This window comes from Chiroxiphia lanceolata, chromosome 4 (genome assembly GCF_009829145.1).
Source record: "Chiroxiphia lanceolata isolate bChiLan1 chromosome 4, bChiLan1.pri, whole genome shotgun sequence".
Taxonomy (NCBI): Eukaryota; Metazoa; Chordata; class Aves; order Passeriformes; family Pipridae; genus Chiroxiphia; species Chiroxiphia lanceolata.
This window is the reverse complement of record NC_045640.1, coordinates 601916-627624: the sequence shown is the minus strand read 5'-3', so window position 1 is coordinate 627624 and position 25709 is coordinate 601916. Positions and strand designations below refer to the sequence as shown.

General features: G+C 58.6%; 1 protein-coding gene across 1 annotated transcript in view; it reads right to left on the bottom strand.

The window, feature by feature from the left end:
- Nucleotides 1-25410, bottom strand: part of LOC116785621 (dysferlin-like) — a 33900-nt gene extending 8490 nt beyond the window's left edge. Inside the window, exons 1-16 of the mRNA XM_032685450.1 lie at nucleotides 25320-25410; nucleotides 15094-15149; nucleotides 13315-13406; nucleotides 11623-11732; nucleotides 10626-10757; nucleotides 9048-9238; nucleotides 7250-7378; nucleotides 5610-5672; nucleotides 5464-5514; nucleotides 5347-5377; nucleotides 4796-4911; nucleotides 4280-4406; nucleotides 3886-3989; nucleotides 2123-2191; nucleotides 944-987; nucleotides 769-851 (exon numbers count right to left, since the gene is read on the bottom strand). Of these exons, the coding sequence (XP_032541341.1) occupies nucleotides 769-851; nucleotides 944-987; nucleotides 2123-2191; nucleotides 3886-3989; nucleotides 4280-4406; nucleotides 4796-4911; nucleotides 5347-5377; nucleotides 5464-5514; nucleotides 5610-5672; nucleotides 7250-7378; nucleotides 9048-9238; nucleotides 10626-10757; nucleotides 11623-11732; nucleotides 13315-13406; nucleotides 15094-15149; nucleotides 25320-25407 (1486 nt within the window). The 5' untranslated portion in view covers nucleotides 25408-25410. The remainder of the gene's footprint in view (nucleotides 1-768; nucleotides 852-943; nucleotides 988-2122; nucleotides 2192-3885; nucleotides 3990-4279; nucleotides 4407-4795; nucleotides 4912-5346; nucleotides 5378-5463; nucleotides 5515-5609; nucleotides 5673-7249; nucleotides 7379-9047; nucleotides 9239-10625; nucleotides 10758-11622; nucleotides 11733-13314; nucleotides 13407-15093; nucleotides 15150-25319) is intronic.
- Between the last annotated feature and the right edge of the window lie 299 nt (nucleotides 25411-25709).

The window sequence follows — 25709 nt, the reverse complement described above, 5'->3', positions numbered from 1 at the left end:
ACCCATCCCTGTCACAGTGTCACCCCCCCTTCCCTGTCACAGTGTCACCCACCCATCCCTGTCACAGTGTCACCTATGAATCCCTGTCACAGTGTCACCCGTCCATCCCTGTCACAGTGTCACCCATCCATCCCTGTCACAGTGTCACCCTGTCCATCCCTGTCACAGTGTCACCCATCCAACCCTGTCACAGTGTCATCCCGTCCATCCCCGTCACAGTGTCACCCACCCAACCCTGTCACAGTGTCACCCGTCCATCCCTGTCACAGTGTCACCCCCCCATCCCTGTCACAGTGTCACCCACCCATCCCTGCCAGCACCTGAGTGTCCTTGGAACCCCCCTGGGATTTGGGAGAGCCCGAGCTGGGTCTGGGAGAGCCGGATCCCTCCCTGTTGGATCCCACCCCGTGACAGCCCCCAGATCCCCCCTCAGGAGGAGCCACCGGTGGGGCCACAGGTGGGACGTGGCATCTCCCAGCTCTGGTGACACCCCCGCTGTCCCCAACCCCACAGGGCACCGCGGCCACCGCCAGGAAGAGGATCCAAACCTCCAGCACTCCAAGCTCTGCCAGGCTGGAGGGGTTGTTCCCACCCCGCACAGGGACACGGTGACCCCCAGGCAGGGACAGTGACAGCCGTGACACCCCCCCCGAGCCACCACCAACCTCCAGCCACTCCATGCAGAGCTGTTCCAAGGCCATGCATCCCAAATCCCAGAGCTGCTCCAGGGCCATGCATCCCAAATCCCAGCCCCCTCCCCGCCCTTACCCTCCAGCTCCCCGCCGGGGGCCGAGATCTTGGACATGGCCAGGAAGGCGGTGCCGACGACGTCGTTGTGGGTCAGGCGGTCCCTGGGGCAGCACGGGGGACACTGTCACACCTGGGGGGTCCCTCCCTGCCCATCCCACTGCCCCGGGCACAGGGAGACCCCAACCCCACTCACCAGTCGGTCACACGGATCCTCAGCCGCTCGCACATGGAAGGGAACTGGGGAAAGAGACAGGGAATGGGGAGGGATGGTGGGATCGGGAGGGTGGGGGGTGCTGGGGACACCAGGGAATGGTGAGGGATGGTGGGATGGTGGGATTGGGGACACCAGGGAATGGTGAGGGATGGTGGGATTGGGGGTGTGGGGGGTCCTGGGGACACCAGTGCTCACCAAGGAATGGTGAGGGATGGTGGGATGGTGGTCCTGGGGACACTAGGGAATGGTGAGGGATGGTGGGATGGGGGGTCCTGGGGACACCAGGGAATGGTGAGGGATGGTGGGATCAGGGATGGGGGGTCCTGGGGACACCAAGGAATGGTGAGGGATGGTGGGATGGGGGGTTCTGGGGACACCAGTGCTCACCAGGAAATGGTGGGATCAGGGACAGGGTGCCCAGGGGACACCAGTGCTCCCCAGGGAATGGTGAGGGATGGTGGGATCAAGGGGTGGAGGGTCCTGGGGACACCAGGAAATGGTGAGGGATGGTGGGATCAGGGATGAAGTGCCCATTAGGACACCAGTGCTCACCAGGGAATGGTGAGGGATGGTGGGATCAGGGGGTGGAGGGTCCTGGGGACACCAGGGAATGGTGAGGGATGGTGGGATGGGGGGTCCTGAGGACACCAGTGCTCACCAGGGAATGGTGGAATCAGGGACAGGGTGCCCAGGGGACACCAGTGCTCACCAGGGAATGGTGGAATCAGGGACAGGGTGCCCAGGGGACACCAGTGCTCACCAGGGAATGGTGAGGGATGGTGGGATGGGGGTCCTGGGGACACCAGGGAATGGTGAGGGATGGTGGGATCAGGGGGATGGGGGGTCCTGGGGACACCAGGGAATGGTGAGGGATGGTGGGATTGGGTGCCCAGGGGACACCAGAGCTCACCAGGGAATGGTGAAGGATGGTGGGATGAGAGGGATGGGGGGTCCTGGGGACACCAGTGCTCCCCAGGGAATGGTGAGGGATGGTGGGATCAGGGATGGGGGGTCCTGGGGACACCAGTGCTCCCCAGGGAATGGTGAGGGATGGTGGGATCAGGGACAGGGTGCCCATGGGGACACCAGTGCTCTCCAGGGAATGGTGAGGGGTGGTGGGATCAGGGACAGGGTGCCCATGGGGACACCAGTGCTCACCATGGCCGGCAGAGTCAGGCACTGGTTCCACTGGGGGTTGGCGTTTTTCTCCAGGATCCTGGAGTAGAGCTGGAGGGGTGGGATGGAGGAGGGAACAGTCAGTGCTGCTCCCACCACCCCGGGAGCTGGGAAGCCTCAGGATCCCCAAAATCCCCCATGGGTGACCCCGTGGGGCTCTGCAGCCCCCTCAGTGCAGGAGGCAGAGGATGCTGGGGGATGCTCAGGGATCTCCCCACCTCAGGACCACCAGAATGATGTCCCAAGCCTGTGTTCCCCCCCCCAGATGGTGTTCCCATGGGAAGATCCACGGGAAGAGGAGACTTCCAGCCCCTCAGTGCTGCTGTGGCTCAAAGGGCAGGTGGCAGCTCATGGGTTCAGCCTCTCCAGACCCGTTTGTGAGGCATCAGCACCAGCAAGAGCCCAGAGGAGAAACTGCTCTGGTGGCACCACAGGGATCCCAGCATGTCACACACACACAGGGATAGGGCTGGGAATAGGGCTGGGAATAGGGCTGGGAACGGGGCTGGGAATGGGGTTGTTCCACTGCCATCCCAGCCCTGAGGATCCCAAGGGAACACCCCACTGGTGTCCCAGCCCCAGGGACTGGGAGGACTGTCCCACTGCCATCCCAGCCACAGGAACCCAGGAATGAGTGTCCCACTGCCATCCCAGCTCCAGGACCCAGGAGGGACTATCCCACTGCCATTCCATCCCCAGGCACTCTCCTATTGCCATCCCAGCCCCAAGGACCCAGAAAGGACCATCCCACTGCCATCCCAGCCCCAAGGATCCAGGAAGGACTATCCCACTGCCATCCCAGCTCCCAGGGACCCAGGAGGGACTGTCCACTGCCATCCCAGCCCCAAGGATCCAGAGGCACCACCCCACTGTCACCACCCCAGCTCCAGGACCCAGGAGGGATTTTCCCACTGCTATGCCAGCCCCAGAGATCCCAAGGGAAAACCCCACTGGTGTCCCAGCCCCAGGGATTGGGAGGGATTGTCCCACTGCCATCCCAGCCCCAGGGACCCAGGAGGGACTGTCCCACTGCCATCCCAGCCCCGGAAATCCAGGAGGGACTATCCCACCGCCATCCCAGCTCCCAGGATCTCGAGGGAGCACCCCCCTGCCATCCCAGCCCCATGGATCCAGGAGGGACTGTCCCACTGCCATTCCAGCCCCATGGATCCAGGAATGAGTGTCCCACTGCCATTCCAGCCCCATGGATCCAGGAATGAGTGTCCCACTGCCATCCCAGCCCCATGGATCCAGGAGGGACTGTCCCACTGCCATCCCAGCTCCAGGGACCCAGGAGGGACTGTCCCACTGCCATTCCAGCCCCTGGAATCCAGGAATGAGTGTCCCACTGCCATTCCAGCCCCATGGATCCAGGAGGGACTGTCCCACTGCCATTCCAGCCCCATGGATCCAGGAGGGACTGTCCCACTGCCATTCCAGCCCCATGGATCCAGGAGGGACTGTCCCACTGCCATTCCAGCCCCATGGATCCAGGAGGGACTGTCCCACTGCCATTCCAGCCCCTGGAATCCAGGAGGGACTGTCCCACTGCCATTCCAGCCCCTGGAATCCAGGAGGGACTGTCCCACTGCCATTCCAGCCCCATGGATCCAGGAATGAGTGTCCCACTGCCATCCCAGCCCCAGGAATCCAGGAGGGACTGTCCCACTGCCATCCCAGCCCCATGGATCCAGGAGGGACTGTCCCACTGCCATCCCAGCCCCGGGAATCCAGGAGGGCCTGACCGTCCTGCCGGCAAAGGTGACTTCCACGAAGGGATCCACCAGGTTCTTCTTGTTGCTCTCGAAGCCGAAGATCTGCCGGACGTTGTCCACGACGGCGTCGTCCACTGGGAGGAGGAGAAGGAGGAGACCCTAAAGCTCAAGGAATTCCGGGAGCGGCGTCCGCCTGGTCCCGGCTGTCCCACCAGCTTTTCCATCGGGGGGAAGCTCCCCAGGTGGACAAAACCAGTTTGCACCAGTGGCAGACCCATCTCCCGGCACATCACGACTGGCTGACATCTAGAAGGTCTTTGGAGCGAGACTATGGATAATTCCCTCCCCCGAGCCCGAATTCCTGCCCGGAATGCCGCGACGCCGAGGGATCCAGGGCGCTCCGGAAAGCGAAGGGGACACCTACTCTGGGGCAAATCCTCGGCTTTGAAGATCTTGAGGCAGAACTGGGCCCCCCGCAGGGCGACCCCGGTGGGGCGCAGCAGGTTGGCCTCGATGTCCTCCTTGTCCTCGGACACCTCCTTCTTCTCCAGCTGCAGGGGGGGGGACAGGGAGAGAGGGAAAACTCAACCGGGCTTCCCAACAGTGCCGGAACGAGCAGGAAAACCCCAAAGCAGAGAGAGGGTGCCCAGGGAGGGGTGGATTCCCCATCCCGGGAAGCGTCCAAGGCCAGGCTGGAGGGGGCTCAGAGCAACCTGGGCTAGTGGAAGGTGGGATGGGATTTAAGGTCCCTCCAAGCCCAAACCAGGCTGTGATTCCATGGCTGTGATTCCATGGCTGTGATTCCACGACAAAAAGCAGCTCTTTGCCCCCGAAACGGAGGAAGATCCAAGGTGCAGCTTCCCCGGGAAGGGACGGGGGGTTTGGTGGCCCAGGGAGGTGGAAGGGTGGAAGATCCCACGGGATCCAGGGGGATACTCACAGGAGCTTCGTCTCCAGGCCCCAGCACGAGGACGCTGACCTTCAGGTAGCCCTTGGCCCCCGCGGAAAGATCCTCTGGATCGGAGAGCAGGAGCCACTTCCTGAGGAAAGCGTGTTCTGGGGGGGAGGGAAGAGATGGAGAGCCCTGAGCCGTGCAGGGAGGGGATCCAAGGATGCCCTGGGAAGGCTTTTATGATAAACACCACATTCCTTTGATGTAAAACCAGGGAATATGTCAGCTGGAAGGGATGTGGGAACAGGGAAGGAATAGGTTGCCCGGAGAAGCCGTGGCTGCCCCATCCCTGGAAGTGTCCAAGGCCAGGTTGGACGGGGCTTGGAGCAACCTGGGATAGCAGAAGGTGTCCCTGCCCATGGCAGGGGGTGGGACTGGGTGGGATTTGAGGTCCCTTCCCACCCAAACCAGTCTGGGAATCCCTGGTGATGGACACAGGGACACGTCTGGGTCCGTCCATGGAAGAGCCGTGATTTGTGTCCGTGTTTCCCAACGTTTGGCCCCCACAAAAAAAAAAAAAGGGGTTTCCCAAAGCTCACTTGGCTCCGAGTAAACGGTCTCCACGTCCATCTGTGGGATGAAAGGAAAAGGGAATTCCAGAGTTCATCCCGTGGGTCAGTGTGGGGGGGAAGGGGGAAGGGGAGAGGGCACCGTACCCGGAACTCCCCGATCACCGAGTCCGGGCGGAAAGATCGGGAATCCACCACCTGGAGGGGGGGAGAACACGGGAAAAGGGTCAATCCAGCCCCGACCCGCCCAGGATGGAGGATCCCACGGGATCCCAGGGATCCCTGGCACTCACGGTGATGAAGACGGGCGTGTCAAACAGCTCCGACGGCGACTCGAAGACGTTGAAGAAGAAGGTCTGTGGGAAAGAGGGATCGGGGTTCGGGAGCCTCCCGACCGCTCCCAAGCCCCCAATTCCACAGGATGGATCCTCCCGCCCTCCAGGACATGGAGAGTTCCCTCTGGGACCTCGGGAAGGTGACGGGATGGAGGTAGGACCCGCCATCCCCAACCCAACCTCTGCCCGCTCCGGGATTTTCATCCCTCGGGAAGCCAATCCGAGCGCTTCCCGGTGCTCCCGGGCAGTGCCAGGATAATGAATAATTATGGATATATCTGATATATTTTCCCAGTGGTGGTTTCTGAGGATTTGATCACAATCTTGCTCTGCTGGTGTTCGGAACAAGCAGATTTTGGAGGTGCTGGTGGTTCCTTCAGCGGTCACGGGGTGATGACCACCCTTGACGGTGCCAGTTGGGTTTGGGGCTCCAGCAGGTTAAAAACTACCTAAAACCCCTTCTCTATTTTATATAAACCTTAAAAAATACGTATTTAATGAGGTTTATGTGCTACAAATACATTGTTGATGGATCTTAAAGGCAGGACTATAACAGAACATCTTTCCTGACATCCTGAGCCTGCCCGTGAGGATCACTGATGATTCCATGGATTTATTGATGATCTGGATGAGGGGATTGAGTCCATCAGCAGCAGATTTGCAGATGACACCAAGTTGGGGGGGTGTGTTGATCTGCTGGAAGGCAGGAGGGCTCTGCAGAGGGACCTGGACAGGTTGGATCCATGGGCTGATTCCAAGGGGATGAGGTTCAAGCAGGCCAAGGGCCGGGTCCTGCACTTTGGCCACAACAACCCCCGGCAGCTCCAGGCTGGGCCAGAGGGGCTGGAGAGCAGCCAGGCAGGAAGGGAGCTGGGAGTGGGGATGGACAGGGAGCTGAACAGGAGCCAGAGTGTGCCCAGGGGGACAAGAGGGCCAATGGATCCTGGCCTGGAGCAGGAACAGTGTGGCCAACAGGTCCAAGGAAGTGATTCTGCCCCTGGACTCAGCGCTGGTGAGGCCACCCCTGGAGTGCTGTGTCCAGTTCTGGGCCCTCAGCTCAGGAAGGACATTGAGGGGCTGGAGCAGGTCCAGAGGAGAGCAACGAGGCTGGGGAAGGGACTGGAGCACAAGTGCTGTGAGGAGAGGCTGAGGGAGCTGGGGCTGTTCAGCCTGGAGAGGAGGAGGCTCAGGGGAGACCTCCTCACTCTCTGCAACTCCCTGACAGGAGGGGGGAGCCGGGGGGGGTTGATCTCTTTTCCCAGGCAACCATCAGCAAGACAAGAGGGCTCGGGCTTCAGCTGTGCCAGGAGAGGTTTAGGTTGGAGATTAGGAAGAATTTCTTTGCAGAGAGGGTGCTCAGCCATTGGAATGGGCTGCCCAGGGAAGTGGTGGATTCTCCCTCCCTGGAGGTGTTTAAGGACAGACTGGATGTGGCGTCAGTGCCATGGGCTGGGAACCACGGCGGGGTTGGATCAAGGGTTGGACTGGATGATCTCGGAGGTCCCTTCCAACCCAGCTGATTCTGGGATTCTCTCTCCGATGAGCGTCAGGAGGACGAATGTCAGCAGGGTGAACATCAGGTGAGTGTCAGCCCTCACCTCGTCGAAGGAGGGGCTGTTCCCCTTGCGGATCCGGGTCCTCTTGGTGTGTCCGGCCGCCGTCACCTTCACCACGGGCCGGATGTTGATCCCGGGGAGCTGCCGGGCCTCGATCACCCGCACCCGGATCTGGGACAGGCATGGGGGGCATGGAAAGGAGTGAAACACATCCCAGAACTCCCCTAAATCCCACCCCCACCCAGAGAAAAACAAATCAAATCCCATCTTGGTTTTCAATTCGAAGCTGAGTCGAGCTTTTAAAAATTCGAGGCGATTTCTTGAGCTCGAAATTAAATCGAGTTTTTTAAAAATTTAAAGCGATCTTACATTTGAAATTAAATCCAATTATTTTTTTAAATTCACGTAACTTTAAGTTAGAAATTAAATCGGATTTTTAAGAATTGAATTAAATTTCAAAATTGGCATTAAACTGAATTTTTAAAAATTTAAGGCAATTTCAAAATTGGCATTAAATTGAATTTCAAAAAATTTAAGGCAATTTCAAAATTGGCATTAAACTGAATTTTTAAAAATTTAAGGCAATTAAATGGCATTAATTGCAATTATTATTATTACTATTAATTATTAATTAACTAATACTCCAGGGCCACCTGTGAGGTGCTGAACCCTCCACCGGGACAAACTGGGGGATTCTCAAGGGGTTCCAGGGGAGCAGCTCATTGCCATCCCACCATTCCCATCCCATCCTGCCCACCATTCCCATCCCATCAACCATTCCCATCCCACCAACCATCTCCATCCCACCCACCATTCCCATCCTACCAACCATTCCCATCCCACCCCATCCCACCCACCATTCCCATTTCACTCATCGTTCCCATCCCACCACCCACTTCCATCTCATTCCATCCCATCCCACCACTCCTTTCATCCCACCCACCATTCCCATGGCATCCCACCACCCATTTCCATCCCATCCCACCAACCATTTCCATCCCACCAACCATTCCCATCCCATCCCACCAACCATTCCCATCCCATCCCACCAACCATTCCCATCCCATCCCATCCACCATTCCCATCCCACCCCACCCACCATTCCCATGACATTCCACCACCCACTTCCATTCCATCCCACCAACCATTCCCATCCCATCTCACCAACCATTCCCATCCCATCCACCATTCCCATCCCATCCCATCCACCATTCCCATCCCATCCACCATTCCCATCCCATCCCAACAACCATTCCATTTCACTCACCATTTCCATCCCATTCCACCAACCATTCCCATTTCACTCACCATTCCCATCCCATCCCATCCACTGTTCCCATCCCATCCCACCAACCGTTCCCATCCCATCCCACCTCAACCATTCCCATCCCGTCCCACCAATCATTCCCATCCCATCCCATCAACCATTCCATCCCACCAAACATTCCCATCCCACACCATCAACCGTTCCCATCCCACCTCAACCATTCCCATCCCATCCCACCAACCATTCCCATCCCACCAATCATTCCCATCCCATCCCATCAACCATTCCATCCCACCAAACATTCGCATCCCACACCATCAACCATTCCCATCCCACCCATCATTCCCATCCCACCCATCATTCCCATCCCACCCATCATTCCCATCCCACCCATCATTCCCATCCCACCCATCATTCCCATCCCACCAGCCATTCCTACCCCACCAGCCATTCCTACCCCACCAACCATTCCCATCCCACCCCACCCACCATTCCCATCCCATCCCACCCACCATTCCCATCCCATCCCACCAACCATTCCCACCCCACCCCACCACCCCCTTCCCCTCCCACCTGGAAGTCCTGGGGCTTGTTGGCCAGGGGTTTTTTGGGACTGCTCCTGGCCCTCCTGCCCCGCAGGCTGGGCTGGGTTTGGGGTCTGTGGGGCGGGGGGGGCTCCGAGCCGGGGGGGCCCGAGGACGACGACGGCTCCGCCTCGTCCCCCGTCACCCCGGGATCCTCCGGCTCCTCCTCCTCGGCCGCCTCTGGAGCAGGGACACGGACACGGGGACGTGGGAATGGGGCTTCCAGAGACCAGGATATGGGGAGAGGGACACGGGGACGTGGGAATGGGGCTTCCAGAGACCAGGATATGGAGAGAGGGACACGGGGACGTGGGAATGGGGCCTCCAGAGGTGGGATATGGGGAGAGGGACATGGGGACGTGGGAATGGGGCCTCCCAGGGTGGGATATGGGGGGAGGGACATGGGGATGTGGGAATGGGGCCTCCCAGGGTGGGATATGGGGAGAGGGACATGGGGATGTGGGAATGGGGCCTCCAGAGACCGGGATATGGGGAGAGGGACACGGGAACGTGGGAATGGGGCTTCCAGAGACCAGGATATGGGGAGAGGGACACAGGGATGTGGGAATGGGGCCTCCCAGGGTGGGATATGGGGAGAGGGAGATGGGGATGTGGGAATGGGGCCTCCAGAGACCGGGATATGGGGAGAGGGACACGGGGACGTGGGAATGGGGCTTCCAGAGACCAGGATGTGGGGAGAGGGACACGGGGATGTGGGAATGGGGCTTCCAGAGATGAGATATGGGGAGAGGGACACGGGGACGTGGGAATGGGGCTTCCCAGCGTGGGATATGGGGAGAGGGACACAGGGACGTGGGAATGGGGCCTCCAGAGGTGGGATATGGGGAGAGGGAGACGGGGATGTGGGAATGGGGCTTCCAAAGGTGGGATATGGGGAGAGGGACACGGGGACGTGGGAATGGGGCCCTCCCAGGGTGGGATATGGGGAGAGGGAGACGGGGATGTGGGAATGGGGCTTCCAAAGGTGGGATATGGGGAGAGGGACACGGGGATGTGGGAATGGGGCTTCCAGAGGTGGGATATGGGGAGAGGGACACGGGGACGTGGGAATGGGGCTTCCAAAGGTGGGATATGGGGAGAGGGACACGGGGATGTGGGAATGGGGCTTCCAGAGGTGGGATATGGGGAGAGGGACACGGGGACGTGGGAATGGGGCTTCCAGAGACCAGGATATGGGGAGAGGGACACGGGGACGTGGGAATGGGACTTCCAGAGGTGGGATATGGAGGGAGGGACACGGGGACGTGGGAATGGGGCCTCCCAGGGTGGGATATGGGGAGAGGGACACGGGGATGTGGGAATGGGGCCTTCCAGGATGGGATATGGGGAGAGGGACATGGGGATGTGGGAATGGGGCTTCCAGAGGTGGGATATGGGGGGAGGGACACAGGGATGTGGGAATGGGGCTTCCAGAGGTGGGATATGGGGGGAGGGACACAGGGATGTGGGAATGGGGCCTCCCAGGGTGGGATATGGGGAGAGGGACACGGGAACGTGGGAATGGGGCCTCCCAAGGTGGGATATGGGGGCACCAGGGGGCTCTCACCAGTGCCCGTGTCCAGCTCGGCCGCAGCCGGGGCCGGATCCGGAGGGGCCGTGGGTGGGAAGAGCGGGATGGCCCCCGGGGGGGGGCAGGTAGGACACCTGGAGCAGCAGGAACGCCTGGAAACAGGGAATGCTGTGAGATGGAGAGCAGGAAGGGATAACGGGGAAAACTGGCCTGAAACAGGGCTCAGACTCGGCTCAAACTGGGCTCAGACTGGGAGGGACAGGGCTCAGACCGGGCTCAAACTGGGAGGGACAGGGCTCAGACCAGGCTCAAACTGGGAGGGACAGGGCTCAGACCGGGCTCAAACTGGGAGGAATGGAGCTCAGGCTGGGCTCAAACTGGGAGGAATAGAGCTCAGACTGGGCTCAAACTGGGAGAGACAGGACTCAGACTGGGCTCAAACTGGGCTCAAACTGGGAGGGACAGGGCTCAGACTGGTAGGGACAGGGCTCAGACTGGTAGGGACAGGGCTCAGACTGGGCTCAAACTGGGAGGGACAGGACTCAGACTGGGCTCAAACTGGGAGGGACAGGACTCAGACTGGGCTCAAACTGGGAGGGACAGGGCTCAGACTGGGCTCAAACTGGGAGGGACAGGGCTCAGACTGGGCTCAAACTGGGAGGAATAGGGCTCAGACCGGGCTCAAATTGGGAGGGACAGGGCTCAGACTGGGTTCATACTGGGACCCCCCCAGCCGTGCCCTGCCCATCCTGGTGCCACTTTGGGATCCCTCAGCCCATGTTGGTGCCACCCTGGGATCCCAGCCCATGCTGGTGCCACCCTGGAATCCCACCCTGTGCTGGTGCCACCCTGGAATCCCCCTGCCCATGCTGGTGCCACTTGGGATCCCCTAGCCCATCCTGGTGCCACCCTGGGATCCCCCAGCCCATCCTGGTGCCACCCTGGGATCCCACCCTGTGCTGGTGCCACCCTGGGACCCCCCTGCCCATCCTGGTGCCACTTTGGGATCCCCCATCCGTGCCCAGCCCCGCACTCACCCCGGTGCCCTCCCTGCGCGTGTCCAGCAGCGGGAGGTTGAACGAGGCCGCCAGGCTGGGGGTGCCCAGGACATCCCGGAGGGGCACCCGGCATTCCCCCAGGAACCTGGGAAAGGGCACGGCTCAGAGGGGAAGGGGCCGCTCCAGGGACACCCAAACCCCTCCGGAGCCGGGAGCTGCTGGAGCAGATCCAGAGGGAGCCGTGGGAATGATCCCTGATCCCTCCCCTCTGGAGCCAGGCTGGGAGAGCTGGGGGGGTTCCCCTGGGGAAGAGAAGGCTCCAGGGAGAGCTGAGAGCCCCTGGCAGGGCCTGAAGGGGCTCCAGGAGAGCTGGAGAGGGACTGGGGACAAGGCATGGAGGGATGGACAGCACACAGGGAATGGCTTCCCAGTGCCAGAGGGCAGGGATAGGTGGGATATTGGGAAGGAATTCCTGGCTGGGAGGTGGGGGAGGCCCTGAAATGAATTTCCCAGAGAAGCTGTGGCTGCCCCTGGATCCCTGGAAGTGTCCCAGGGCAGCTTGGACAGGGCTTGGAGCAACCTGGGACAGCGGGAGATGTCCCTGCCCAGGGCAGGGGGTAGAATCAATGGGATTTAAGGTCCCTTCCAACCAAAGACATTCCAGGATTCTGGAGCCCCTCTGCTCTGAAGCCAGGCTGGGAGAGCTGGGGGGGTTCCCCTGGAGAAGAGAAGGCTCCAGGGAGAGCTGAGAGCCCCTGGCAGGGCCTGAAGGGGCTCCAGGAGAGCTGGAGAGGGACTGGGGACAAGGCAGGGAGGGACAGGACACAGGGAATGGCTTCCCACTGGAAAAGGGGAGATTTGGGTGGGACACTGGGAAGAAACCCTTCCCCGTGAGGGCGGTGAGAGACCGGAATGATTTTCCCGGAGCAGCTGTGGCTGCCCCTGGATCCCTGGGAGCGTCCAAGGCCAGGCTGGACCGGGAGCAGCCGGGCTGGGGGGAGGTGTCAGCTGGAATCTCCTGTCCCGGGATCCAGGACCCTCCTCCCGCCCTGCCCTCACTATTTATAGCCCCACCGAGCTGGCCCGGCCCCAAATCCCAGTCCTTGGCCTCCAGCCCAACGGCCCGTCCAAGGTTGGCTCCCGCTCTGGAAGCGGGATGAGGCCAGGCCGTGCTCCCTGTCCCGGATGAGGCCAGGCCGTGCTCCCTGTCCGGGCCGGAGCCGGAGCAGGAGCAGGAGCAGCGCATTCCCAACCCTCCAAAAAACAACCCCCTTCCCGGATTCTTTCCCTTTCCAAGCAGCTCTCCCTCCCCACGGAGCTCCACACTGGGGGTCCCACGGGGGGAGCCAACACGGAGCCCCCCCCTCATCCCTGGGGAATTCCCGGCGAGGGGACACGGGGGCCGTGGGGAGGAAGGAAGGCGGCGGCTCCAAGGGCTCCGCCGCCCCTTCCCGGCGCCTCGGGAAAGGAGCTTGGCAGCCAATTCCCACCTCCCGGCCAAGGAAGGGCCCGGCACAAGGATCCCTTGTGCATTCCCGGCCCTCCAACGCCGGAGTTTCCCCCCACACACACTCGGAGCAAAAGCAGCCCAGAAATGCAGCTCCGGCCTCCCACTGCCCCGGGAAGAGCCCGGGAAGAGCCGACGCATCCCAAGGGACGTTCCCGCACGTCCCGGGGTCGGGAGCCGGGAAAAGGGGATCGTTCCCGGCTCCCAAAGCTTCTCCCACCTGTTCCTGCCCACGGTCTCGTGGTCCTTGACCACCACGGTGAGCTCGGCTCCGGCATCCAGGGGAACCCCCTTGAGATCCCACTCGAATCCCTGCAGAGGGAAGAGCAGCGGGATCAGCAGGATTTTGGCCCATGGAAACACAGGACAGGGTTGGGAGGGAAAAGGTGCTGGAAAAAATTCCCTTTTTTTCCCATTAAATCCCCTTTTTTTTAAATTTTGCCCCATGGAAACACAGGACAGGGATGGAAGGAAGAGGTGCTGGAACAAAACTCCCCTTTTTTACCACTAAATTCCCTTTCTTTTAAATTTTAGCCCATGGAAACACAGGACAGGGATAGAAGGAAGAAGGTGCTGGAAAAACTCCCCTTTTTTCCCACTAAATTCCCTTTCTTTTAAATTTTGGCCCATGGAAACACAGGACAGGGTTGGAAGGAAGAAGGTGCTGGAAAAACTCCCCTTTTTTCCCCACTAAATCCCCTTTTTTTAAAAATTTTGGCCCAGGAAAATCCAAGTCAGGGTTGGAAGGAAGAAGGCGCTGGAAAAATTCCACTTTTTTTCCCATTAAATCCCCTTTTTTTTAAATGTTGGACCATGGAAACACAGGGATGGAAGGAAAAAGGTGCTGGAGAAACTCCCCTTCCATGGGCTCATTTCCCACAAAATCCCTCTTTTTTTAAATTTTGCCCCATGAAAATCCAAGTCAGGGCTGGAAGGAAGAAGGTGCTGGAAAAAATTCCCTTTTTTTCCCATTAAATCCCCTTTTTTTTAAATTTTGCCCCATGGAAACACAGGACAGGGATGGAAGGAAGAGGTGCTGGAACAAAACTCCCCTTTTTTACCACTAAATTCCCTTTCTTTTAAATTTTAGCCCATGGAAACACAGGACAGGGATAGAAGGAAGAAGGTGCTGGAAAAACTCCCCTTTTTTCCCACTAAATCCCCTTTTTTTAAAATTTTGCCCCATGGAAACACAGGGTTGGAAGGGAAAAGGTGCTGGAAAAACTTCTCTTTTTTTCCCCACTAAATCCCCTTTTTTTAAAAATTTTGGTCCAGGAAAATCCAAGTCAGGGTTGGAAGGAAGAAGGCGTTGGAAAAATTCCACTTTTTTTCCCATTAAATCCCCTTTTTTTTAAATTTTGCCCCATGGAAACACAGGGATGGAAGGAAAAAGGTGCTGGAAAAACTCCCCTTCCATGGGTTTATTTCCCACAAAATCCCTCTTTTTTAAATTCTGCCCCATGAAAATCCAAGTCAGGGTTGGAAAGAAGAAGGTGCTGGAAAAAATTCCCCTTTTTTCCCATTAAATCCACTTTTTTTTAAATTTTGCCCCATGGAAACACAGGACAGGGATGGAAGGAAGAGGTGCTGGAACAAAACTCCCCTTTTTCACCACTAAATTCCCTTTCTTTTAAATTTTAGCCCATGGAAACACAGGACAGGGATAGAAGGAAGAAGGTGCTGGAAAAACTCCCCCTTTTTCCCACTAAATTCCCTTTCTTTTAAATTTTAGCCCATGGAAACACAGGACAGGGTTGGAAGGGAAAAGGTGCTGGAAAACCTTCTCTTTTTTTCCCCACTAAATCCCCTTTTTTTAAAAATTTTGGCCCAGGAAAATCCAAGTCAGGGTTGGAAGGAAGAAGGTGCTGGAAAAAATTCCCTTTTTTTCCCACTAAATCCCTTTTTTTTAAAATTTTGGCCCATGGAAACACAGGACAGGGTTGGAAGGAAGAAGGTGCTGGAAAAATTCCCCTTTTTTTCCCACTAAATCCACTCCCACCTCATTCCATACGGGATTGACGTTGTTCTTGATGACCTTTGTCCTCTTCTTCACACCTGCAGGGAGAAACCCTCGGATCAGAGGGAGAATCCTGGGAGCAGGAGCCCAAAATTCCCGGCTCTCAGCACCTCCAGGGGCTCCCACAATTCCCAGGAGCAGGATTGGGTCCATTCCCTGTTCCCAAGGACATCCACAATTCCCAGGAGCAGGATTGGATCCACATTCCCTGTTCCCAAGTGGGACTGAGCTTCCAGTGACTCCCACAATTCCCAGGATAGGATTGGATCCACATTCCCTATTCCCAGGTTGGTCTCAGCCTCCAGGGACATCCACAATTCCCAGGATAGGATTGGATCCACATTCCCTGTTCCCAAGTGGGACTGAGCATCCAGGGACATCCACAATTCCCAGGAGCAGGATTGGATCCACATTCCCTGTTCCCAGGTGGGACTGAGCTTCCAGTGACTCCCACAATTCCCAGGACAGGATTGGGTCCCCATTCCCTGTTCCCAGGTGGGACTGAGCTTCCAGGGACATCCACAATTCCCAGAATAGGATTGGATCCACATTCCCTGTTCCCAGGTGGGACTGAGCTTCCAGTGACTCCCACAATTCCCAGGACAGGATTGGATCCACATTCCCTGTTCCCAGGTGGGACTGAGCTTCCAGTGACTCCCACAATTCCCAGGACAGGATTGGATCCACATTCCCTGTTCCCAGGTGGGACTGAGCTTCCAGGGACATCCACAATTCCCAGGATAGGATTGGAACCACATTCCCTGTTCCCAGGTTGGTCTCAACCTCCAGGGACATCCACAATTCCCAGGAGCAGGATTGGGTCCCCATTCCCTGTTCCCAGGTGGGACTGAGCTTCCAGGGACATCCACAATTCCCAGAATAGGATTGGATCCATGTTCCCAGTTGGGGCTGAGCATCCAGTGACTCCCACAATTCCCAGGAGTAGGATTGGGCCCATTCCCTGCTCCCAGGTGGGACTGAGCTTCCAGTGACTCCCACAATTCCCAGGACAGGATTGGGCCCATTCCCTGCTCCCAGGCTGGGCTGGGGATGCAGGGATGGGGTCCAGGACCCCACTTGGATCCCAAATCCTGGAAAATCCCTGGAAGTCACCTTGGAGCTGTGCCTCAGTTTCCCCCGGAGCAGAGAGGAGGCTCCCAAAGGGTTCCAGGGGGGATTTTTGGGATGGGAGGCACCACGGGGGTCCCAAACATCCCCTCCCTCCATGAAAACCTCGGGAATGTGCCTCAGTTTCCCCAGGATCCCACAAAATCCGGGGATGGTGCCCTGTCACCTGGTCCCCCGGGATGGGAACGGAGCCATCCCGGGATGTCCCGTCAGGAGCTGATATTCCCGGTGCTGGGGGGGCTCCAGTTCCCAAGGATCCCCCAAAAGCCACGACCCCCCCGTCCCCCGTCCCCTTTGGAATGTCGCTGGATCCCGAGGGGGAGGGACCGGGGGAAGAGGAAAAGGAAGAGCCAAACAATAGGAGTGACTCAAATCCCGGGGGACACCGGGAAGGGACACCGGGATTCGGCACAGGGGGGACCCGGACACGCCAGAAATTCCCACTTTTTCGGCAATTTGGGCATCACCAAAAGAACCTTTCCCTGTTTGGGATGGGGAAGAGCCTCCGGCAAATCCCCTGGACACGGACAAGGAGCCCTGGGAATGTCAAACCCTCCTTCCTCCCTCGGCTGGAGACTCCGATCCCTCGGATCCCTCATCTCCACAGGAGTCCCAGAATTCCCGATCCCTCATCCCTGCGGGACTCAGAGCCCCGGAATTCCTGATCCCTCATCCCCGCAGGACTCAGAGCCCCGGAATTCCCGATCCCTCATCCCTGCGGGACTCAGAGCCCCGGAATTCCCGATCCCTCCTCCCCGCAGGACTCAGAGCCCCGGAATTCCCGATCCCTCATCCCCGCAGGACTCAGAGCCCTGAAATTCCCGATCCCTCATCCCCGCAGGACTCAGAGCCCCGGAATTCCCGATCCCTCATCCCCGCAGGACTCAGAGCCCCGGAATTCCCGATCTCTCATCCCTGCAGGACTCAGAGCCCCGGAATTCCCGATCCCTCATCCCTGCGGGACTCAGAGCCCCAGAATTCCCAATCCCTCATCCCCGCAGGACTCAGAGCCCCGGAATTCCCGATCCCTCATCCCTGCGGGACTCAGAGCCCTGAAATTCCCGATCCCTCATCCCTGCAGGACTCAGAGCCCCGGAATTCCCGATCCCTCATCCCCGCGGGACTCAGAGCCCCGGAATTCCCGATCCCTCCTCCCCGCAGGACTCAGAGCCCCGGAATTCCCGATCCCTCCTCCCCGCGGGACTCAGAGCCCTGAAATTCCCGATCCCTCATCCCCGCAGGACTCAGAGCCCCAGAATTCCCAATCCCTCATCCCTGCAGGACTCAGAGCCCCGGAATTCCCGATCCCTCATCCCTGCAGGACTCAAGAGTCCCGGAATTCCCGATCCCTCATCCCTGCAGGACTCAAGAGTCCCGGAATTCCCGATCCCTCATCCCCGCAGGACTCAGAGCCCCGGAATTCCCGATCCCTCATCCCTGCAGGACTCAGAGCCCCGGAATTCCCAATCCCTCATCCCTGCGGGACTCAGAGCCCCAGAATTCCCAATCCCTCATCCCCGTGGGACTCAGAGCCCCGGAATTCCCGATCCCTCCTCCCCGCGGGACTCAGAGCCCCGGAATTCCCGATCCCTCCTCCCCGCAGGACTCAGAGCCCCGGAATTCCCGCTGCCTCCAGGACCGGGATTGGGTCGAGCAGAGCCGATGGATGGGAGGGATCCCAAAGATCAGGAGCACCCTCCTTCCCAGCACCCATCCCATTCCCAGCACCCCCCTTCCCAGCACCCATCCCATTCCCAGCACCCTCCTTCCCAGCACCCATCCCATTCCCCGCAGGAAAAGCCGGGGCAGGAATTGCTCATCCTTTTCCTTGTTTGTTTTTTTTCTAAAAATGGAGATTTTCCAGCGCCAGGAAACGGCTTCCAAAAAAAAAAAAAAAAAAAAAAGGAAAATCCCAGGGACATCCTCCAGGGAGAGCTTTGGAGGTGCAGAGCCTTCCCTCCCTTCCCGGGAAATCCATCCCCCCGGGAACGGGATAACCCCCACCCCCCGAAAGGGATCGTTTATGTTAATTCCCCCTTAATTAAAACACCTTAATGAGGGGCAAAGCGCCCCGAAATCATGGAAGGACGGGGAGAGAATTCCCACCCCACTTCTGGGACGCGGCGGTGCCGAGGGTGGGAATGGGGGATGCACCCAGGGAGGGAATGGGGTGGGAATTTCCCAAGGATTTCCCAAGGATTTCCCAAGGATTTCTCAAGGATTTCCCAAGGATTTGGGAACAGGACCCCGGGCTGTGTGGGAAGGGGCTTCCAAAGCGGCCCAAACTCTTCCCGACCCCCCCCCTCCCATCCCGGGAATCCCTCACCTCGGAAGGTCAGGCTGGCCACGGGATCGCTCTGCTTATCCCGCTTTTCCAGGCTCGGGAGGTGGGTGGCCCGCTGGAGCAGGACCCGCAGCATGGCCGGGCTGGAGCCGGGAGCAGGAGATCCCGATCCCACCCCCCAATCCCCATTCCCACCCCCCCTTTTCCCGGGCCGGCCCTTCCCGGCGGGAGGAGGCGCCGGGAGGAGGCGGCACAAAAACGCCCCGGAGCGGCAGCGCCGGAGGGGGGGAAAACCGGGAGACAGGGAGCTGGGATTTGGGGGGGGAAGGGGAGGAGGCACCGGGATAAATCAGAGGGATCCAGGGATGCTGGAAGGGATAAATCGGTGGGATTCTGGGATGCTGGAGGGGATAAATCAGTGGGATTCTGGGATGCTGGAGCCACAGAGAGGGGTAAATCAGTGGGATCCAGGGATGCTGGAGGCACAGAGGGGATAAATCAGTGGGATTCTGGGATGCTGGAGCCATGGAAGGGGGTAAATCAGTGGGATCCAGGGATGCTGGAAGGGATAAATCAGCGGGATCCAGGGATGCTGGAAGGGATAAATCAGTGGGATCCAGGGATGCTGGAGGGGATAAATCAGTGGGATTCTGGGATGCTGGAAGGAATAAATCAGTGGGATCCTGGGATGCTGGAGCCACAGAGAGGGGTAAATCAGTGGGATTCCAGGATGCTGGAAGGGATAAATCAGCGGGATCCAGGGATGCTGGAGCCATGGAGGGGGATAAATCAGTGGGATTCTGGGATGCTGGAGCCATGGAAGGGGGTAAATCAGCGGGATCTAAGGATGCTGGAGCCATGGGGGAGGGATAAATCAGCAGGATCCTGGGATGCTGGAAGGGATAAATCAGTGGGATCCAGGGATGCTGGAGGCACAGAGGGGATAAATCAGTGGGATCCAGGGATGCTGGAGCCATGGGGGAGGGATAAATCCACGGGATCCAGGGATGCTGGAGCCATAGAGGAGGGATAAATCAGCGGGATCCAGGGATGCTGGGATTTGGGATGGGGATAAATCAGCGGGATCCAGGGATGCTGGAGCCATGGAGGGGGATAGATCAGTGGGATTCTGGGATGCTGGAGCCATGGGGGAGGGATAAATCAGCGGGATCCAGGGATGCTGGGATTTGGGATGGGGATAAATCAGCGGGATCCAGGAATGCTCCAGGATCTGGGAGTGCCCAGGCACCAGGACTCAGGGATGCTGGGAACTCCAGGGATGGCCTGGAACTGGGATCCAGGGGTGCTGCAAGTGCCAGGGATGGGAAATTAAATTATCAGGATCCAGGAATGCTGGAAACCCAAGGCTGGCCTGGCTCTGGGATTCAGGGATGCTGCAAACCCCGGGATGGGAAATAATTCACCGGGATCTGGGAATGCTGCAAGGCCCAAGGATGCCCAAGCACCAGGAGCCAGGGATGCTGCAATTCCCAGGAATGGGAAATAAATCCTTGGGACTCAGGGATGCTGGAAACCCCACGGATGGTCCAGCACTGGGATCTAGGGATGGGAAAGAAATCCCTGGGATCTGGGGATGCTGTGAGTGCCAGGGATGGGAAAGAAATCCCTGGAATTCAGGGATGCTGGGAATCCCAGGGATGGGAAATAAATCCCTGGGATCCAGGTGATCAGACCTGGGAAATGAAAGCATTGGGACCCAGGAATGCTGGGAACACCCAGGATGCCCAGGCAGTAGGATTTGGGATTGCTGTGAGTGCCAGGGATGGGAAAGAAAACCCTGGAATTCAGGGATACTGTGAGTGCCAGGGATGGGAAAGAAATCCCTGGAATTCAGGGATGCTGTGAGTGCCAGGGATGGGAAAGAAATCCCTGGGATCTGGGGATGCTGTGAGTGCCAGGGATGGGAAAGAAATCTGTGGAATTCAGGGATGCTGTGAGTGCCAGGGGTGGGAAATCAATCCCTGGGATCTGGGGATGCTGTGAGCTCCAGGGATGGGAAAGAAATCCCTGGGATCTGGGGATGCTGTGAATCCCAAGGATGGGAAATAAATCCCTGGGATCTGGGGATGCTGTGAATCCCAGGGATGGGAAAGAAATCCCTGGGATCTGGGGATGCTGTGAATCCCAGGGATGGGAAAGAAATCCCTGGGATCTGGGGATGCTGTGAGCTCCAGGAATGGGAAAGAAATCCCTGGAATTCAGAGATGCTGGGAATCCCAGGGATGGGAAAGAAATCCCTGGAATTCAGGGATGCTGTGAGTGCCAGGGGTGGGAAAGAAATCCCTGGAATTCAGGGATGCTGTGAGTGCCAGGGATGGGAAATAAATCCCTGGGATCTGGGGATGCTGTGAGCTCCAGGGATGGGAAAGAAATCCCTGGGATCTGGGGATGCTGTGAATCCCAAGGATGGGAAAGAAATCCCTGGAATTCAGGGATGCTGTGAATCCCAGGGATGGGAAAGAAATCCCTGGGATCCAGGTGATCAGACCTGGGAAATGAAAGCACTGGGACCCAGGAATGCTGGGAACCCCCAGGATGCCCAAACAGCGGGATTTGGGATTGCTGTGAGTGCCAGGGATGGGAAAGAAATCCCTGGAATTCAGGGATGCTGTGAGTGCCAGGGATGGGAAAGAAAACCCTGGAATTCAGGGATGCTGTGAGTGCCAGGGATGGGAAAGAAATCCCTGGGATCTGGGGATGCTGCAAGGTCCACCCAGGGGTGGGAAATTAAATCCTTGGGACTTGGGAATGCTGGAAATCCAAGGATGGCCTGGAAGTGGGATTTGGGGCTGCTGTGGACCCCAGGGATGGGAAACATATCCCCAGGATCCAGGGATGCTGGGAGCCCTAAGGATGAGAAATAAACCTCCGGGATCCAGGGATGCTGCAAGGCCAAGGGATGGGAAATGAAATCCCTGGGATGCTGGGAACTCCAGGGATGTCCCAGCACTGGGACCTGGGGATGCTGGGAGCTCCAGGGATGGGAAAGAAATCCCTGGAATTCAGGGATGCTGTGAATCCCAAGGATGGGAAATAAATCCCTGGGATCTGGGGATGCTGTGAATCCCAGGGATGGGAAAGAAATCCCTGGGATCTGGGGATGCTGTGAGCTCCAGGAATGGGAAAGAAATCCCTGGAATTCAGGGATGCTGGGAATCCCAGGGATGGGAAATAAATCCCTGGAATTCAGAGATGCTGGGAATCCCAGGGATGGGAAAGAAACCCCTGGAATTCAGGGATGCTGTGAGTGCCAGGGATGGGAAAGAAATCCCTGGGATCTGGGGATGCTGTGAACTCCAGGGATGGGAAAGAAATCCCTGGAATTCAGGGATGCTGGGAATCCCAGGGATGGGAAAGAAATCCCTGGGATTTGGGGATGCTGCAAGGCCCGAGGATGTCCCAGCACTGGGATCCAGGGATACTGTGAGTTCCAGGGATGGGAAATGAATCCCTGGGCCTCAGGAATGCTGGAATCCCCAAGGATGGCCTGGCACCAGGATCCAGGGATGTTGCAGAGCCTGGGATGGTAAATGAAATCCCTGGGATCCAGGGATGCTGTGAGTCCCAGGAATGGTAAATCCCTGGGATCTGGGGATGCTGCAAGGCCCAGGGATGGAAAAGAAATCCCTGGAATCCAGGGGTGGATGCTGCGAACCCCAAGGGTGGCCTGGCACTGGGATTTGGGAATGCTGTGAACCCCAGGGATGGGAAAGAAATCCCTGGGATCTGGAGGTGCTGTGAGGCCTGAGGATGCCCCAGCACCAGGATCCAGGGATGCTGCAAATCCCAGGAAGGGGAAATCCAATCCTGAGGGCTCAGGAATGCTGTGAAGCCAAGGATGGCCTGGCACTGGGATCTGGGAATGCTGCAAGCCCCAGGATGGGAAATAATTCACTGGGGTGGGAAATAATTCCCTGGGATTCAGGGAACCTGCAATCCCAGGATGGGAAATAATTCCCTCCGATGGGAAATAATTCCCTGGGATGGGAAATAATTCCCTGGGATCCAGGGAAGCTGCAAACCCAGGATGGGAAATAATTCCCTGGGATGGTAAATAATTCCCTGGGATGGTAAATAATTCCCTGGGATTTGGGAAGCTGCAAAGCCAGGATGGGAAATAATTCCCTGGGATTTGGGAAGCTGCAAACCCACGATGGGAAATAATTCCCTGGGATTTGGGAAGCTACAAACCCAGGATGGGAAATAATTTCCAGGGATCCAGGGAAGCTGCAGATCCCAAACATGGCAAACTCCATCAGGGTGACTCAGGAATGCTGAGAACCTCCAGGATCCATCCCAGGATGGGAAAGAAACCCCCTGGAGCTGGGATGGGAAATAAAGCCCCAGGATCCAGGGAAGCTGCAAGGCCCTGACATGGAAAACTAAATGATTGGGATGCAGGAATGCTGCAAACCCTGAGGATCTCCCGGGATCTGGGAATGCTGTGATTCCAGGACTGGAAAAGAAACCCCTGGGATCTGGGGGTGCTGCAAGGCCTGAGGATGTCCCAGCACCAGGATCCAGGGATGCTGCGAGGCCTGGGAATGGGAAATTAAATCCCTGGAATCCAGGGATGCTGCAAAGCCCAAGGATGGCCTGGAGGCAGGATCTGGGAATGCTGGGAACGCCAGGGATGGTGAATAAATCCCTGGGATCCAGGGATGCTGCAAATCCCAGGGACAGTGAATAAACTAAACCATGAGGACCCAGGAACGCTGGAAACCCCAAGGATCCCTGAGCACCGGGATTTGGGAATGCTGTGAGCCCTGAGGATGCCCAAACCCCGGGATTTGGGAATACTGTGAGCCCTGAGGATGCCCAAACACTGGGATTTGGGAATGCTGTGAGCCCTGAGGATGCCCAAACCCCGGGATTTGGGAATGCTGTGAGCCCTGAGGATGCCCAAACCCCGGGATTTGGGAATGCTGTGAGCCCTGAGGATGCCCAAACACTGGGATTTGGGAATGCTGTGAGCCCTGAGGATGCCCAAACACTGGGATTTGGGAATGCTGTGAGCCCTGAGGATGCCCAAACACCAGGATTTGGGAATGCTGTGAGCCCTGAGGATGCCCAAACCCCGGGATTTGGGAATGCTGTGAGCCCTGAGGATGCCCAAACCCCGGGATTTGAGGGGCTGTGATCCCAGGGATGGTAAATAAACCACTGGGATTTGGGGATACTGCAGGGCCTGAGGATGACCCAGCACCAGGATCCAGGGATTCTGCAAGGGATTCTCATCCCAGGGGATGAGAAATCAAATCACTGGGATCTGGGAATGCTGCAAATTCCCAGGCTGGCCTGGCACCGGGATGCAGGGAAGCTGCAGATCCCAAGGATGGTAAATGTAATAATCAGGAATGCTGACAAACTCCAGGACACATCCCAGGGGGAGACACAAACCACCTGGAGCTGGGAGGGGAAATAAATCCCCAGGATCCAGGGAAGCTCCAGACCCCAGGGATGGCAAATGAAACCACTGGAATGCTGCAAATCCCCAGGCTGGGAAATAGTAATTCCCCGGGATCCAGGGAAGCTGCAGATCCCAAACATGGTAAAAACTCCGGCAGCATGACTCAGGAATGCTGAGAAAGTCCAGGACACAGCCCGGGATGGGAAACAAACCTCCAGGATCCAGGGAAACTGCAGCCAAGGCTGGGCTGGCACTGGGATTTGGGGATGCTGGGAGTGCCAGGGATCCCCCAAAACCCGGGATTTGGGGATTGGGAGTGCCAGGGATCCCCCAAAGCCCGGGATTTGGGATGCTGGGAGTGCCAGGGATCCCTCAAATCCCGGGATTTGGGGATACTGGGAGTGCCAGGGATCCCCCAAAGCCCGGGATTTGGGGGCTGTGATCCCGGCAGGGGAAGGAAATCCCTGGGATCTGGGGATATTCCAAGGCCTGAGGATGACCCAGCACCGGGATTTGGGCTGGGAAATCTCCCGGATTCGGGAATGTTTCGATCCCGAAGGGCACACGAACGCCGGGAGCCGGGAATGCCGGGAACGGGGGGTGTCCGAGCCCCCGGCCCGGGGTTTTCCGGGAATGGGACAGCGGGAAGGGACCCCCCGGCAGCCGCTGGAGCAGCGGGACACGGGGAGAGCCCAAATCCCGGGAAAGGCCCCCCCCCATCCAGGGAAAACCAACACAAACCCCACACGCGATTCCTGGCCCGACCCGCCCCCAAAAGCTGCTTTTTCACCCCAAAAACGTCCCAGACGAGCTGTGACGTCACCTCCCGCCCCGTCCCTCCTGTCACCCCTTTTTTGGGGGGGGTGGTTTCGACCCCCAACGACGCTTTTGTGCCCCCCCCGGGGGGGACCTGGGCGTGTCCCCACCCCCGGCACCGCCTGTCCCGGGGGGTCCCCAACTCGTGGGACCCCCCCCCTTCGAGCCCACGGGGGGTGGCAGGGAAGGGACACCCCCCCCCCCAAAATTTGGGACCTCCCCTCCCCCCCCGGGAGCGCAGAGAGGCCAAAAATATCCGCGCTGGTGTCACCGCTCGGCGACGTCCCCCAAAAATGGAACCCGGGAGGGGGGGGCTTTAGGGGGGTCCCCAAGTGTCGGGCGGGGCGTGACAACCTGGGGGGGGGGGGTGTCACAAATTAAGGGGGGGGGGGACACAAGCAGGACCCCCCCGCCCCCCCAAATGACTGTGTCCCCGTCCCCGCGGCGGCGGCAGAGCCCGGGGTGGGCAAAAAAAACCCCCGGGGGAGCCCCAAAACCCCGGGGGAGCCCCCCCCGAGCCCTGAACCCCCCCCCCGGGGGAGCCCCCACCTTGGAAGCTGGCGGAGCAATACGCGTCGCTGATGTCCGAGTCGGGCGAGAGCAGGTTCTCGGCGCGGAGGATGAACACGCGGAGCATCCTCCTCCTCCTCCTCCCCTCCTTCTTCTCCTCCTCCTCTTCCCTCGGCCCAACCCCCCCCCGGCCCCCTGACCCCCCCCCAAATCCCAGGAACACCCCCCCCGGCTCCGCCCCGACCCCGCCTCCCTTAAAGGGAACCGGCCCCGGGGCGCGGGGGGGGGGGGAAAAGGGGGGATTTGGGGGTGGGACCCCCCCCGAAATGAGGGCGGGGGAGGGTCCCCTCCTTGGGGACCGCCAGGAAGGGGGTGGGACCCCCCCCCGCTGTTCCCAGGGAAGGGGGGGGGGGCCCAATAAGGGTGGGG